General features: G+C 37.6%; 1 protein-coding gene across 1 annotated transcript in view; it reads left to right on the top strand.

The window, feature by feature from the left end:
* csmd3b (CUB and Sushi multiple domains 3b) overlaps positions 1-18,557 on the top strand; it is a 521,564-nt gene that overhangs the window by 163,362 nt on the left and 339,645 nt on the right. Inside the window, 1 exon segment of the mRNA XM_048201776.1 lies at positions 424-618. Within this exon segment, the coding sequence (XP_048057733.1) occupies positions 424-618 (195 nt within the window).

The raw sequence follows: 18,557 nt of genomic DNA, 5'->3' as shown, positions 1-18,557 counted from the left end.
ATCCACTAATCATTCAGAAACGTCCAGTTTCATTCTAAAAGTTGTAACTTCTTCCTGAGTCTCTCCATCAGTGTCGACTCCGGTTTGAACAATGTAAGGCTGAACAGCGTCGTCATTTTGGCTGCGTGAGATTCTCCAGTTTTGTTGTTGTTGAGCTGTTAAAGCTCCGCCCTCTTCTGGAAAGGAGGCCAGGAGCAGCAGCTCATTTGCATTTAAATACACACACACAAATGGTGTGTTTTGCACACAAATTGTTTTTACTGTATTTTTTTATCAAATAAATGCAGCCTTGGTGAGACGTCTTTCAAAAACATGCAGTATATATATAAATAACATATTATATATAATTTTTCAGTCTATATGTACGACATCATTTTCCTTATCATGAATACAGTGCTAAAAGTGAATTTTTTTCCCTTTTAGAATTGCAGAGCAGTTCTTGTGGAAACCCCGGCGTCCCGCCCAAAGGCATCCTGTACGGGACGCGCTTTAATGTAGGCGACAAGATCCGCTACAGCTGTGTAACCGGCTATGTGCTGGACGGCCATCCTCAGCTCACCTGTGTGACCAATGCTGGCAATGCCGCCGTATGGGACTTCCCAGTGCCCATCTGCAGAGGTAAGCGAGTATTCCGACGGCTCTACATGTGACGTGCATGACCGATACACCGCAAGTGTGTGTGTGTTTGTGCATTCTGTTTCCCTGCATGAGTCTTTGATGTTTTCCTGTGTTCTTTTGTCCTTGCGGATGCTTGCGCATGCATGGGCGAAGATATGGACGAGTGGCTAAATCGACGTATAAGTACTAGGTTATTTTGATTAGAAATGGCGCAGCCTTTCATTCTGAGGCCACTTGAACATTAGAATCACATCACATGTTTGCTCTTGTCAGCTCTTATATTTCCTATCCTCGTATATTTCAGTCTTCCATTCTTTCATTTAAAGCACCGTAAGGGTCCTTTGGCATCTTTTTGACTTTTTCAATCATGTTTTCATTTCCTTTCATCATTTAGCTCACTTTATTGGCCCACACTATTGTTTTTCTTCCTTAAAGATGAGTCAGGACTCTGCGTGTTTGTTGCAAATGGATCAAGATTTATGGTCCCATGTTCAGACCAATTATAATGTGCATTAGCCATGACCATTCTCAAATAAGAATCTCTCCATAGACAGCCTGCGCCAGTTTCTGCTCCAGCGTGTTTAATAGAAAGGGGGAAATGACAGCGTCTGGATCATGCTTGCTTTGGTTGGACACAAATTGCAAAGCCAACTGTGCTTGAATAGAAAATAGCCTGAGGTACTAAAATGTGGAGCCTCAACCTGGCCCAGAATGCAGTGGGGTATGGACGAGCAGACCACTGTGCTTGCTGCACTTGTCATCTGGCACTTTCTTAAAGGAACAGCAGCACTTTTGTATCTGAAATGTGATGATGTGGTTTAGTTATTGAATATTTCGTCGATTAAGTGTGGAATTGCATACAGTACCGTAGCATTTTCATTTCACATTAAATGCACTTTAGTTCATTTTGTAATGCATGTTGGGTTTTGTGTCTGTATTAGTGCATTTAGTCATTGAATATTCATAAAATATTACAGAACATTCTTAATTTTCTACTTTGACGAAAAGTGAATCTTTGTGTTAGATGGTATCTGCCCTTTTCCCTTTTTATGAGCAAAGGAGATGGGAGATTTTTACATAAAAGCAACTCTGGAATTATTTTGCACGGTAATTTACAGTGACCATTAATTTTAGATTAGGGGGGAGGGGTTTTTAAACCTTAAGTCAGGAGACCTTTAGAAATACTGCTTCCTCAAATGTCAATGTTATGCTAAAATTCTGTAATGTATGCATCTCTGAATGCAGGAGTGGAGATATAAAAAGCTCTCAAGAATATTTGTGGCCCACTGGCACTTTTCATTTACACTTCTAATTGAATTATGGATGCTCCGGGTTAAATCTGTTTTTGTTTTTTTCTGTGCACAATTATTATTATTATTAGTAGTAGTATTATTTGTTCATGAGATATAATATATAGATATAAGACTTCAGATGCAAAAGCCTCTAAGTGCCGTCTGAAATTTTCTTCTAAAATGAGCATTTTTATCAAGCTCGTATGTTTAGGTTCATGAATTTCACTTTAATGGTAATTAATAGGTCCTTTTCACTGCCATTAAAGTGAAATAACTGAACATAAACATACGAGCTTGATAAAAAATGCTCATTTTAGAAGAAAATTTCAGACGGCACTTAGAGGCTTTTGCATCTGAAGTCTTCATATATATATATATGAAACATAAAAATTGCATAAATAACATACACACACACTATGTGTACGTGTGTATATGTTATTTATGCAAATTGTATGTATTATATTTTTCTGATTTGTTTATTTGTTTGTTTATATGAAATAACATATATTACAATAAGGTTCATTTGTTAACGTTAGTTAATGCATTAACTAAAATAAACTAAAAATGAGAAATACATTCTTACAGCATTTATTAGTTAATATAATTGTTCATGTTAGTTCACAGTGCATTAACTAATGTTAACAGATACAAATTTTAATCTAACATTAATTAAGATTAATAAATGCTGCAGACATATTGTTCATCATTAGTTCAAACTAAATCTTATTGTAAAGTATTACCTATATACATAAGTAATGCATATTCAGCATTGTGATATTTTGGAATTGACTGTAACAAATGTTTCTGTCAGCTGTTTCTAACTTCAGTTTTAAGATTTTTTCTCAAAATTGCTTGGTTGTGCATATCTCCATTCTCAGATGCCTTTGGCACAGTTGGTCAGTCTGTAGTTTCAAGGCGTGAAATAGGCATGACAGCAACTGCTGCACATGTAGCCGAGCCGAAACGACAGTCGCAGAGATTTTTATTTAGCCAGGGTGAAAACTCTTACCCAGACATTACCAAACAATACGGTCAACACCCATTCCCAGGCTGCACAACGCTGTGGGACTTGTTTATCATAATATTCTCATTAGAGAGTTAGAGACCCTTAAAAAATTGGCATTTTTACATTTTCCTGAGCAGTTTTTGTTTTTGAAACTGAGCAATGGAAACAAAGCCTTTTCTTAACACAGTCAGCAAAATCAATGCTGCTTTTTTTTTTTATATCAAGCGGCAAACCATTTCGTATCTGGACCTCTTCCAGGCGAGCTCTCGGCATGTTTTATTAACATATTGAGTGGGCTAATTTGGTCCAGTAAATTTTGGCTGCTAATAAATGTTTGTGGATGGGCTCAGTCCTCTGCAGAGGTCAAGGATAACAAACTGGTAAACCCAAGTGAAATGGGCCGTCATGTCACGGCTGAGGGAATGTAGCTCTGTTAATCAGACAGCTGTAAAATGGCATAATTTAGCCGAATGAAGTTACCTGTTATCAACGCATGCCTTCGCTGTACCTCAGCTGGAAACTGTTGCCTTTAAAGGTCAAGCATGTAGCGAGATGAAAAAACAAATACTGTGATGCTGGAACTGTAATGCAAGACAGTAATTAAACCAAATCGATCATGTCGTTGATGAATGGTATACACATGCGTATTTATGGCTTTGGATGATCTTTACCGTTCTCCACTAGTGCTTATGCTCCTAAACCAATCCTACTTAGCAAGGCGAAGTGTGGAATGGCTAAAATTATCCTTTGTCGGATAGAATTCCTCAAGGAGCATTAAAACGCTGATAATTTGACGCTGAGGCTATGAGCCTTAATGACTGGCTTTTGATGTGCTAGACTTTAATTTTGACAGGGTCTTTTTTTATTAACGAGTTCAGACTCGCTGTGGGCTGCAGCAATCGTGCCTCTCCTTCCCTCTTCCTGTCTGGCTTTGACAACCATAGGGACCACCTGCTTAACGACGTAAATCCCTGATCAATCCCACACCACTTTGAGCAGCCCTGCCGAAATTGGAGCTGACACCCGCACCCTTCTTTAACGCAATGCTCTTGCCAGGGACTGCTTATGCACTGACTTGATTGCTTTAGAGAATCTGTCTCTAACTGCACAATTTAAGCCCATGAGGACCCTGTCATGTCTGACCAAAAAAAAAAAAAAAAATGGACAAGTCTTTGATCTTTTTTTGTTTTACCCAACGTTGGTGATTCAACTATCAGATGAAGATTATAGAGCAGTGTTGTTTTTAGTATTATATTAGTTCACTTCAGAATGAAAATGTCCTGATAATTTACTCTCAACCATGTCATCCAAGATGTTCATGTCTTTCTTTCTTCAGTCGAAAAGAAATGAAGGTTTTTGAGGAAAACATTCCAGGATTTTTCTCCATATAGTGGACTTCACTGGGGTTCAACGGGTTGAAGGTCCAAATGTCAGTTTCAGTGCAGCTTCAAAGAGCTCTACATGATCCCAGACGAGGAATAAGAGTCCTTATCAAGCGAAACGATTGGTCATTTTTAAAAAAAAATTAAAATATATATACTTTTTAACCACAAATGCTCATCTTTGCACTGCCCTGAGATGCGCCACGCATTACGTAATCATGTTGGAAAGGTCACGTGTGACGTAGGCAGAAGTAACGTGTTAGGGCGAAAATCTCATTTTCTCCTCCAATTTCAAAATCGTCCGACATCGTTGTTTTACCATTTTTTTTGGTAAAGACCGTTTGACTTAGTCTTTGCATGTTTGCTTTGTAAACACTTGATCGGTACTTCCACCTACGTCACGCATGACCTTTCTAACGTGATTACGTAATGTATGGCACATCACAGATGAGTGCAAGATGAGCGTTTGTGGTTAAAAAGTATATCAATTTTTATTTTTTTAGAAAATGACCAATGGTTTCTCTAGATAAGACCCTTATTCCTCGTCTGGGATCATGTAGAGCTCTTTGAAGCTGCACTGAAACTGACATTTGGACCTTCAACCCGTTGGTTCCTGTTGGAGTCTACTATATGGAGAAAAATCCTGGAATGTTTTCCTCAAAAAATTGACATGTAGTTGTAAAGTAACTTACAAGTTAGCAGAGTGTCTAAAGTGGACTATCGAAATAAAGTGCTTTTAATAGTTTTAGTAAATGATAACAGTGCTATAGAGAGTCTATTATTGTACATTCTTGGCAGATAATGAAAGGGTGTTTCTGGGTAAACGGGATTTGGCTTCTAGACTCCTGGTTTGATGGAAGTCTATTTAATCTGCTGTTGCTTTTTTGCCGAGTGGGCGCTGCCGTTGCCACATTTTCTAGCCCCTTGACACTTTCATATGCTAGTGATATCTCAATGTCTTTCCCTTATGTTGTCTTTAGCGCAGATTATCTGATTAATGCAGTGTAATGTACTTCTTCATCTGGAGATTGCAAATACAGTGCAGCTGTTGTAGTGAAAATAATTAGTAGTTTGATTACCCTTTTTTGTGACCAAACTCTCACTTAATGTTTTATTTTATTTAATGTTGCCATTGCTGATTTGTTAACATCCATAAATAATGAATTACATTAAAAATATTGTAGTGTATATATATACACACACACACACATATATGAATTGTTATTCGTATCCTATCATTTCAGACTTTGGGCTTGGGAAAGTCTCACAGTTATTAAGTCTTCATAAAATTCATTTGTGTCCCTAGTTACAAAATCACAAGTTTGACATGTTCTTATATTCTTCTGTCCTGTAGTGATGGAAACATAATAAAATGACCTGTTTCCAGGTAAAATAGAAAAATGGTCTCAAACTAACGGCAGTGTATTACAGAAGCAGTGTTTCGTTCTTTCTCACGTCTTTGTGTTCCATCTAAGTGAATAAGCAGCACAAATGATGATTATACTGATTATTGTTGTCTATTTCACCTGCAGATGATCAGCCTAAGATATTCTGAGAGTCTTCTCTGACGCAAATGTGCGTCACTGTCTTTAGAAATGAAATGCTGGTCACGTAACTGCCTATTTTCAGTGCAGAAAATGCTCCTTTAGTAGCACCTCAAGGGTTCCTCCGGAGATTGTGCAAAATGATTGTATATTAAGGACAGAAAACATTAAAAAAACAAATATAGATATAGTTATATATACAGTGGGTACGGAAAGTATTCAGACCCCCTTAAATTTTTCACTCTTTGTTATATTGCAGCCATTTGCTAAAATCATTTAAGTTCATTTTTTTCCTCATTAATGTACACACAGCGCCCCATATTGACAGAAAAACACAGAATTGTTGACATTTTTGCAGATTTATTAAAAAAGAAAAACTGAAATATCACATGGTCCTAAGTATTCAGACCCTTTGCTCAGTATTTAGTAGAAGCACCCTTTTGATCTAATACAGCCATGAGTCTTTTTGGGAAAGATGCAACAAGTTTTTCACACCTGGATTTGGGGATCCTCTGCCATTCCTCCTTGCAGATCCTCTCCAGTTCTGTCAGGTTGGATGGTAAACGTTGGTGGACAGCCATTTTAGGTCTCTCCAGAGATGCTCAATTGGGTTTAAGTCAGGGCTCTGGCTGGGCCATTCAAGAACAATCACAGAGTTGTTGTGAAGCCACTCCTTTGTTATTTTAGCTGTGTGCTTAGGGTCATTGTCTTGTTGGAAGGTAAACCTTCGGCCCAGTCTGAGGTCCTGAGCATCTGGAGAAGGTTTTCGTCCAGGATATCCCTGTACTTGGCCACATTCATCTTTCCCTCGATTGCAACCAGTCGTCCTGTCCCTGCAGCTGACAAACACATCCACAGCATGATGCTGCCACCACCATGCTTCACTGTTGGGACTCTATTGGACAGGTGATGAGCAGTGCCTGGTTTTCTCCACACATACCGCTTAAAATTAAGGCCAAAAAGTTCTATCTTGGTCTCATCAGACCAGAGAATCTTATTTCTCACCATCTTGGCAAACTCCATGCGGGCTTTCATGTGTCTTGCACTGAGGAGAGGCTTCCGTCGGGCCGCTCTGCCATAAAGCCCCAACTGGTGGAGGTCTGCAGTGATGGTTGACTTTCTACAACTTTCTCCCATCTCCCGACTGCATCTCTGGAGCTCAGCCACAGTGATCTTTGGGTTCTTCTTTACCTCTCTCACCAAGGCTCTTCTCCCCCGATAGCTCAGTTTGGCCGGACGGCCAGCTCTAGAAAGGGTTCTGGTCGTCCCAAACGTCTTCCATTTAAGGATTATGGAGGCCACTGTGCTCTTAGGAACCTTAAGTGCAGCAGAAATGTTTTTGTAACCTTGGCCAGATCTGTGCCTTGCCACAATTCTGTCTCTGAGCTCTTCAGGCAGTTCATTTGACCTCATGATTCTCATTTGCTCTGACATGCACTGTGAGCTGTAAGGTCTTATATTGACAGGTGTGTGGCTTTCCTAATCAAGTCCAATCAGTATAATCAAACACAGCTGGACTCAAATGAAGGTGTAGAACCATCTCAAGGATGATCAGAAGAAATGGACAGCACCTGAGTTAAATATATGAGTGTCACAGCAAAGGGTCTGAATACTTAGGACCATGTGATATTTCAGTTTTTCTTTTTTAATAAATCTGCAAAAATGTCAACAATTCTGTGTTTTTCTGTCAATATGGGGTGCTGTGTGTACATTAATGAGGAAAAAAAAAAATGAACTTAGCAAATGATTTTAGCAAATGTCTGCAATATAACAAAGAGTGAAAAATTTAAGGGGTCTGAATACTTTCCGTACCCACTGTAGTTCTTAGAAACTGCAGTAATCAACAGTACTGCATCATATAACCTACTTTCTGTTTTATCTTACACAACTGGTTCTCAAACTCAAATTGAAAGTTGACTGCCATCTGAAAAGTTTGAGAACCACTAATTTTGATAAAGACAAATGCTCTAATTCATACGAACATAAGATGCCACATTATTGTCTGTATTCCATTTACTTTAGACCATGCAGCCATAATGATGTTGATTAATGCTGTGGTTTTAATGATCTCACCACAGTCTGTAGGACAGTATGTAATTCCCCTGAATTCAATTGCTATGTGTAACTGTCATTTTGGTGATGGACGAAGCCCATTTATCACATAAGTACAGCAATGGAGTGCAGCACTGACCATATTGGATGATCTCAGACTGGAGCCCTGCCAGAACGGGGAGGTGAATACCTGCATCAGAGGAGACTGCTGCATTGAGCTCATGCAGGGGTTCAAAAGTACAGCTGATACTAGGGCTGGGCGATATGACTTAAAAAAAAAATCTCCGATTTTTTCACACCAAACCCGATTTTCGATTTTAATCGATTTTTTTTTTCTATTTAAAAACAAACAACAACCGACAAAGAAATTGCTCAAACCAAATGTACTCTTTATTTTGTTCAGATTTTCGCTTATGCAGTTTATGATGACCACAAACATTACTTGTTCATCCTTCTGAGATTGTCCCCATTGTAAAACCGATCGTTTAAAAATATAGTAAATTCATCATTTGATAGAAAACACTTATTGACAATATTACACTTTAACCAGCAGGTGGCGGCAAAGTAGCATGTATTTGCGCATTTGTGAGCCATTTCCTCTAATCGTTTTTCACTTTGTTTTTGACTAAATGTTAAACATTATAAAGTAACTAGGTTTACAAATATATTTTGTCAATGTGAAGTATGAAATACACAAAACTTAAGAAAAACAATAACTTTTATGGTGAATTAATTAAACAGGAAGTGATACCGCACTTTTACCTTGTAATCACAGCAGCTGTCAGTCAATGCAGCGCAAGATCAATGATTTCAGCACTCTTTTATAAAAACACACATTTTATTAAATGAATCTAACTAAAGTGTACAATAAATATTTAATTTTTGAAGCTTTTTTTTCACATAAAAGTGTGAAAACTGATGGTCGAATTGAATTTAGCCGAGGAGGAACACTGAGGTACGTCCTTATTTATTTATTTTGTATGCGTGTTATGTTTGAATAACTAATTGATGCTATGCCTATTTAAGTGACTATAATCTGATTATAAACTATTTACTACTGTGCTCAACACACCAGCAAATGACATCTCACCGGAAGTTTTCGAGCTGGCTTATATTAATGCGGAAGTTCTAAAGAACGCTCCGTGCATATAGTCCATTCCAAACAACGGATGAAACGGTGCCTTTCTTTGGAAGGAGCTCTGCGCTGTTACCTGCCATGTTGTCTGTGTGCGGCTGACTGTAAGGTAAGCGGGGGGAGGGCGAGCCCACTCTGAACTACGGAAGCCTAAGGGGAGAGCCGGTGGTGGAAGTTAAAGAGAAAAACCGATTTTCATTAAAAACAAATCGCCCTTAACGTCAAATTCGAGTTAATCGATAAAATCGATTTATCGCCCAGCCCTAGCTGATACCCTGAGAATTTCAGCTTCCATGGTTTGACATTCTTCAGTGCAGATTGAGCCATTGCACAGGCGTTATTAGCAACTTTCTCAGCATCTCACTTACACACAATGTGAGTCAACTCCGCAACATTTAATTTCTACACCAATAATAACACCAAACAGAATTGCAATAGGCTGTATGCAATGAATAAAAGCATTTCTGTGATTCTGTGAGTTATGAATCGGTTCTTAAAGAGTACCTATTATACTAAATAATTCCTGCCCAAGGCATTCGCAAAATAAAGGGGCGGAGCCTGGTTGAGTTAGTAGTGTGTTTAAACTCACGGTTATGGTAAGGGGCGGGGCATTTCCCAAACACGTTCGAAGTGCTTGACCAATCACAAAACACTGGTCCAGCCGACCAATCAGAGCACATTGTGCTTTTCAGAAGGAGGGGCTTCATAGAGACAGGAACTAAACAGAGCGTTACTGACAGACTGGAAAGAGAGGAGCTGCAACAATGGAGAATATAATGTGATTTTTGAGCATTCAAGCATGAAAGCCTGTTCTAGTAGAGCCCAAAACAAAATCCAGACTTTGAAAAAGGGCATAATATGTCATTTTTAAATTGATTCCATTGAAATAAGGCAGACAATTTTGTAAGAATAATTTAATGTACGATTTACACAAATTACCCACCTCCTGTCTGCCATTTGTTTAAACAGGTAGTCCTGCCACCAATTTCTATTATTTGAGCCATAAGTTGACATGTTAGAGCACTCAAATAAACAAGCAAACTTTTACCAAGCCACAGTGTGTACTCTCTTCTGGGAAGTCAGTCAACGAATGGCTTACTTCTTGCCAGTGGCTTTATCCACCTGTTTTTGTGATGGGGCACCAGTGACAGTCCTGGCTTACTTGATGCCCTAGGCAAGATAAGAAATGACCAAAACTTTTTTAACAGGTCCGTAGTTCTTAAAATATGTAACATGTTTGTCTTTCTTCATTGTGCAATGGGAGAAGCCAACATTATATATTATGTGCAACTTTTATCTATCTATCTATCTATCTATCTATCTATCTATCTATCTATCTATCTATCTATCTATCTATCTATCTATCTATCTAATCTCGATAATGTTTGCTTCCATCTGTCTCGGCATAATTATTTAAAGAAAATAGCGGTCTCGCTAAATGGCATGATCATACAGACCTCCTAAAGACCTCAGTGAATTATTACACAGGCTGCCGTTCCATATGCCACAGACGTTCACTGCCTTTGGTGTTTTCCTTCACATGAGTGCAGGCAGCCTATGATCCATTCATCATGATTTAAGGAGTGAAGTGAGAATTACTCCCTCTCTCTGTTTTTGCTCCCACTGCCATGTTTAGCGAATGCGATTACAGTTTAATAGTAATTGAGGTTTTACTGTATCCTCTCGCCCTGATAATTTAATTTCACCAAAGACATGCAACAAAGAGCTGCTTAGAGATTAGACATAAAGCCACAGATTTTAGCTACTGACTGTAAATACCTAATATCAATGTTAAAGGGGACCTATTATTCCCTTTTTAAAGTGTTGATTCTGTTTTTGGCCTCTACCACACTAGGTTAAACATATTCTAGTAGAGGGCAAAAACAAAATCAAGACTTTGAAAAAGGGACTTAGCAAGTCAGATGTCGTGGAAATGAATAAAATCTTATAACTCTATGGGCATCCATAGTTTGGATGTTCAAAAAACACCTTATTTTCCTCATATTCTCCATTGTTGCAGCTCCTCTGTTCTCAGTCTGTCAGTAACGCTCTGTTTAGTTCCTGTCTCTATGAAGCCCCTCCTTCTGAAAAGCACAATGTGCTCTGATTGGTCAGCTGGAGCAGTGTGTTGTGATTGGTCAACTTTGTGCTTAGTAACTTTTCACAGACCTTCTACATTCTCAAACAGCGACATTGCAAACTAAAGAAAGTTGAACATGTGAAAAAGTAGTAGTTCCTCTTTAAAGGAATTGCTGTCTATGAATCCAATCAAAACTGATTTTATTAATACCTTAGAAAGTATTTTTTTTTTTAACACATGCAGTAGAAGGATGTTTTCTAGGCCTTTAATGTGAATATCGTTGTAGTTTTGCTTGGACAGAGCTATGAATTATTCACTGTCTACCTGAAACCCTGCTCCAAAGGAAAGGAAAAGAGCCACAACTCTTATTTGATGTATTTTTAAATAAAGACTTCAATGACAGACAGACATTATATTTAGGAATGTTAATATTAGACACACAAAGTTGCCCGACAGTTCTTTGATGGCTTCTCTGAGGTAATCTTCACACAGAGCGCATCTCCCGGACAAACGTATCGTGTGCTTTTTCTCTCACTCTACACAAAAATTAAGTCTTTTAGGCATTGAGATGTACAAATTCCGGTTGTTTTTTTCCCCTGTCGCACTGTCTCATCTTGGACAGCGGCCCCACTCGAGGGGTAGAACAATGCTGATGTAAGCTCCAGGCCTCTTAGATGCTAAATGGAAGTGGATGTCTAGGAAAAAGCCCTGAAATGTCACCCTATTCCAAGGCTTAATGCCAAATGAGCTCACCATTTGATAACTTGTGGTATGAATCAGCTAAAAAGAGCAGGGCGGACATTTCCTTACTGCTTACAGTTTGGAAGAAAATACAAGTAAGTACAACATTACTAGAACCTGCAATTAAGTCTGCATCTCAGGTCTTGCTTAATAATAAATGCTTAATACAAGCCTTGAATGCATAAGTTCAATTCATTTCAAACCAATAATAGGATGTTTGTTATACTTTTCATTCAAGTTAAATAGTAATATGCTGTAATGAACTTTGGCACTTTGTTGAGCAGGAAATGTTACTTTTCTTTATATAGGGACATTCACACAGAATGTGTTTATCCATTTAAAAACGTGAAATGCAGACACTGTTTCTTAAGTTAAACTTACTTTAAATTGAGCACCACATTTTGTAATGGCATATCATCCACAAGACCCAAGCTCAAAGGTCAAACATAATCCCAAATGATATACTGTGCACTTTGTACTCTACCGTATGAATTATATAAGGTGGAGTGCATGAAGTGTCCAACATTCCACACTCGGTTCAATAAGTGCATCATTCTGGTGTTTAAAGTGCACTTTTTCTTTTTTGGAATTTTCACTGTGAACGCACTGTTTATACTAAAAATGGCATAGAATAGTGCATAAGCATGTGTACTTGGGATGCGCCTGTAGAAAAAAAAAAAAAAATGTGCAGTGGAATGTAAGAGGACCAATATTTAGTCTAACAACTAGTACATGTAAATAACAAAATCTAAAGATATACAAACAATAAACATTAGGTATGAAACCTAGGCGAAAAACAGTATGTGAGCCAAGTAGTATGCCCGTTTCAAAGTATTCATAAAACAGTAGGTGAAAAGTACTGCAAAGTGTGCATCTCATGGACACTTTACTATCCGATGAGGCCACAGGAGAGGATTTGTGAATGGCAGTCAATGTAACATGTCCAAATTCCCGTAATACAACACATATTTATACTACTGTATATAGAATATTAGTATATAGGTGAGTTCCAAACCATGCAATTTCGGATGCAGTGACTGTCTTTATGGGTGAACCATTGAATTGTTCACTCGACTTATTCAAAGCATGCTAATTCATTCAGGAATGAAACAAGTGGTTGCCTTCATGAGTGAAATATTTCAATAATTCCAACAGATTTGTTCAAAAGCACTGATTCATTCGAACCACTACTAGTGTGTTGCTCGGAGGTTCAAAACGGCAATGTTTTGGATCTGTTTTCATTGGTGGAGCAAAAATAGGCAAAGTGAATGGAAATATTGTGTCTAAAATGTTACTCTGTTGTATAAAATCAAGATCACACTTAGAATCATGTTGTTTTTAACAATGCAGTATGACACCCTTATGGAAGGAAAAAAGAAAATGAATCTTTCCTAAAACATTTTGAAATCTACTAATAGGAAGCAGTCAGCTCTGGCGTTCCCATAGCTATCATGTTTTGACAAACTGTACAAAACATTCCTGCCCTTTAGAAGCAAACGATTTTAACCCTGTCTGTTGAACTGTGTTAAATTAAAAGACAACCAAGCCCTTAATGCTAGATTCTATCTAATGGAGCCTTTGTGCTCCTATCCATTGAATGATAGTTTGGTACAGCAATGTTCTGACACTTTAATGCCTGGCTTGCCTGGGCTGTCTACTCCAGAAACATTCACCTGTCAGAGTTTCACCTGCCCACTTTACTCAGCATGTGAAGCTCTTGAAAGGTTATATTAATGTCTTTGCTCCTGCTTGCTTGGTTTTCAGCACAGAAAAGTGTTTCTGTTAAGTTCTGAAGGTCAGATGCTATCGGAAACTGTTATGGGTTGATTATGGGTATAGTTTGTTTCCCGTTGTTTTCCTGCCTCACATGCATGCATACTTGCAATTTGATCCTTAATTCTACACAATGAGGAATTTTATATGCTTGCTTCATTTGTACTATGTAATTTCAGATGGCAACTCTCAGACATAATTCAGTGCACCAGAACATAGTTCTTATGAATCTAGCATTAAATATTTAAACTCTGCCTTTAGAGATTTAAAAATTACATACAATATTAAAATGTACAAATACGTGTTGTGTGCTGCAGGCTAAAAGTAATTCTGCAACATTTTTGTTCTTTTCTTTATTTGCTCTACAAATGAGTCTTTAAATAAAATATGTATTGGAAACAAATTGATAGCATGATTAGCTTCGTTCATTGTGGATATTATTCATCATAATGCACCTGTATAAGTGTATAATGCATTAAAACAAGCAGCAAAACCATGAAAGGCGTTGTATAATTGATGAAGCTCACTCTGAATTAAGGCAATAAAGAATAAATAAGTAAACACACATATAATGATATTCAGTCTGGCCAATAAGCAGTGCGTTCACTGCGCTCCTCTTAAAGAATAGATCTAAGCTCAGTTTAAAGAGGTGGTTGATTATAATTCACTTTTTTAACTTTAGTTAGTGTGTAATGTTGATGTTTGAGCATAAACAATATCTGCAAAGTTACGAATTTAAAGAATTCGCCGTTTAAGGACTACATCAAACAGCTGGTAGGGACTATATCAAACTTCTTCCCGAAATGTACATACAATTTACATAAACCCCGCCCCCGAGAACACACAATGAAGGGGGTGGGGTCATGTTGGGCTGCTTTAGAGAAGAGGAAGAGTTGTTGTAGTAGAGTGTTGTTGACGTGCCGTCATTTTACGCTGGACTGCTTCACAAACGAGGGTCAATTCAAAGCTGGATTTGCACAAAAGATTAACATGACGACACATGCTAGTGGATGAGTTGAATCAACTCCACAGCAACTACATCAAATTTCCAATTCAGAAATGTCCTGAGTTTCTCCATCAGGTGTCCGACTCCGGTTTGAACAATTGTAAGGCTGAACACCGTTACTGACAATCCTCATTTTGGCTGCGTGAGATTCTCCAGCTTTGTTGTTGTTGAGCTGTTAAAGCTCCGCCCTCTTCTGGAAAGAGGGCCGGGAGCAGCAGCTCATTTGCATTTAAAGGGACACACACAAAAACGGCGTGTTTTTGCTCACACCCAAATAGGGGCAAATTTGACATTATAGGTCCTTTAAATCACTTTCCTATACTTATAATAATGCATAATATGTTTATATGTTTGCATGCATTTATGATCAAACATGATTTTATATAATTTTTTTTGGCCGCTGCATTCAAGCGAGCTCCCGTTTCTCATAATTGACGTTGGTATGTTTGAAATAAGACAATCTCAGACGTTGACAAGCCGTCCTCCTTGATCGTTCCTTTACCCCAAGGGGCAGTTAATATGCTGTGCCTAATCCTATCCACAGAAACAACAAGCACAGTGATGAATATTTACTGAGCTGAATGGTGCTTATCTCCTGTTTGGCATGGAGGACAAAGAATTGCAGATCCTGTTTATAGAAGTACATTTACATTTTTTCACCACGCTCATGCATAATTGAAGCAACATATTGAGAGATGTCAGATATATAGCCCGTCCCTAAAGGCAGCATTAATGTAGTCTTCTGTATTTAAAGAGAGGAGAAATCCTACGCTTTTCAATCTCTAGCTCATTTAACATCAGCATACTCTGACTGTTTTATAGACACTCGTTCTCACATCAAACACATGTTTACAAGGTGGTTGAGAAATTAAGCAGTCAAACACTATGCATTATTTGATTTATGTTATTTAACAAAATGCTCTCATGATCTCCATCGTTATGGTTGAATGATTAATTGAGTTCAGCTTCATTATTGGCTCTTTCCACATAATTGCATTGCAGCTTTGAGAGCCATTTTGTTTCCAATGAATAACGCTGAAAAATGAATCTCAGATATCATACATCAAATAGGATACAGGAGATGATACAGTATAACCAGAACAGATATTTATCTTGTTCAAACCATACTTTTTAACGAAAGCTCTCCAACACCATCTGAATGGATTAAAATAGATTGCGTGGTTATTTCTTTTTCTAGTCACACATCATTACAAAAACCTTGTCAGACAAAGGTGGAAAACTGATTAATTTACAGCTATATCTGTTCATTTGGGGCTTTGACTGCTCACCATTCATACATAATGATAACACTCAAAGGCTTTACCGAGACAAAAGACATCCAAAACCTATTCACTGTTTTATTTATGATTCCTGAGGAATTCCACCTCATCCTTTTTTTGTGGCGAATACCATACATGGCTGCCATCCCTAAATGTCCATGTTCAGTATTCATTTGACTCATCTCTTTTAATTGTCATTTTGTCATTCGGCAAGGATGAAGGTCCTGGAATTCAATGCATGATCCGAGCCAATTCAGCATACCATTCATCTTTTTTATCCTCTGCCATTACCGGTTTGGGGAATCACTCTCAGCGCTGGATTTCATAACACCATTGCTATAGTAGATTATAAAGGTGAAGTATGTAATTTTTAAACACTTGAAATGTTAATATGCTACCTATTCTAGTTTAAAGTCGCATGAAATGGAAGTTGTGATAGTCTTTTCTTCCCTATTGTGAAACGGCATCTTCAACAAGAAGAAATGTAGGGCGGGACTTGATTTTGTCCATTGGGAATTGCTATTGGTGGATTTCATGTGAGTGACAGGTTGTCCCGCCCTCGCGCCAGTAAACACATCAGATGTTGCTCTAAGAAGGAGGGAAAGTTATTTTGATTAAAGATTACAAGGCACACAATTTAAAACAAATAATGTGCAATGCTATATAATTAAAATAATAGTACTGCAATTTTCCATTAAAAAAAAAAAAAAAAAAAAAATTTATCCATTTAGATTTAATGTCGACTTGAAGAGTTACACATTTAGGTTATTTCATCTGCGATATTTAAACACGGGTGTTTTCAAAACATTGCTTTGCTTGTGAATTCCGACCAGCCTGACATAGCAACAGTAGCTCAGCCAATGGTGTGATTTTAGAGGCGGGGCATCAGGTTTGTTTGACATAATCTGATGGGGAGAGTGTTTCGCTTCCACGGATATATACTTCACAGTCAGAATTATCTTATTTTAAAACAAATTTAGGTTGATTCGACGAAACGTGCAAATACTGTGGTGCTATCGAAACTTTGCTGTGATTGTTTGAGGAATCCTGTCCAATGCAACATTGCAACAGCGGCTTTAAATTGACCAATTCCAGATTGGGGGAGGGTTTAGGAAACTAGCATCATAATACTAGCAGCGCAGAAAGTGAAATGATATGTCAAAATACTCTTTTGAATTTCGAAAATCGGTGAGCCCTAACATAATCTGAAGATTTGAGTTGAAATGCAGGTTGTAATATTTTGAGGTATTGTTTTTCATGACTATTTTGAGAAAGTTGAGGCAGGAAGGTTGAGTTTAGTCCTCATTTAATAGGGGTAGCATTGTGATAGACACATTTCGATAATGAAACGTGCCCTGCTTATGCAAGTCAACTTGTCACCGTGACATGCTACAGTGTCACAACATGTCAGAAAACAAAATGACTCTTTAATGACAAGATCCTTCTAAAAACTGGTGTTGGCTTGTCACGGAGTAGCCTAGTTTCTGCTCAGTATTCAGATATTTGAGACTTTTGTTTGACCGTGGTTGAGTTACCTTTACTTTTGATGTCAGCTTACAGAGTTATTTGAGCGGTATAAATCTGTCATATAAAGCTGAAAAGTTAAGCTCGCATAAGAACGGCTAGATTTGGGCTTGGTGGTATTTATACAAGTCACACAATATCTGAGGGAATTCTCCTATAAACCCAATGGTTTGGTGAATATATTGTTTTCAAATTTCGAAACTGGCTTGATATCAGGGATGGGAAAATTTCAGGAATTGGCTTCTTTAGTTAATAAAGTAGAATTTGAATTGGCTAAGCCCACAGGATGCTGAACTGGAGTTTGAATTGAAATGACAGAAAGTCCAATTTAGAGGATTGCAATTCAAAGAAATTCAACACACGTTATTCAAACAAGAAAAGAACTGTATTAGTGCAACACAGCTTCTGTGTTCTGTTTCCATCTCCGGCTTCATGTTATTTTGAAGACTTTGAGAAAATTGAAAGGTCTTTTATTAAATATAATCAAATGCATATAAATTATGGTAACACTTTAAAATAAGGCTCAGAAATGTATTGTATATAGGCCTTTGTGTTAAAATGTTAATGCAATAGCTAATATGAAATAACAATGAACTGCATTCAGCATTGATAGTTGAAGTTAATTTTTACATACTAATACATTTTTAACAGTTGTATAAAGTAACATTATACAACTAGTGCATTAGCAATGGACTGTATTTGTAAATGAAATACTAGATTAATAAAAGCTGTAAAAACTACACTATACTTTTAGTTCTAGTTTTTTTAATAAAGCGTTTTTTTAAATTATAATTGCAGTTTTGCATCCTACATCCTCCATTTAAAATCAGTGCAAATTCGAGTTTAAAAGGCATTCTCATTTCAATTCTGAATGGTGATATAAACATGCTCATGAAAGCCTATAGTATTATAAAAGAAAAAATGTAGCCTTTGAGCCTTTTGCTTTCTTGATGAAGAATTAACTGTTTTTGATTTCAAGGGCATGAGAGTCATGGAAATAAAATTTCATGCCACAACACATCAAAAGCAAATCTGGCACCAGAAAACATAAGCACATCAAGCCAGTGAAAAACGGAGCACTAATAAGGCAGTGATGTAAATGAGGGTTTTGTAAAATGATCGAT

This window comes from Megalobrama amblycephala, linkage group LG9 (assembly GCF_018812025.1).
Source record: "Megalobrama amblycephala isolate DHTTF-2021 linkage group LG9, ASM1881202v1, whole genome shotgun sequence".
Lineage (NCBI taxonomy): Eukaryota > Metazoa > Chordata > Actinopteri > Cypriniformes > Xenocyprididae > Megalobrama > Megalobrama amblycephala.
The sequence above is the reverse complement of the archived record's forward strand: the minus strand, read 5'-3'. Positions and strand labels throughout refer to the sequence as shown.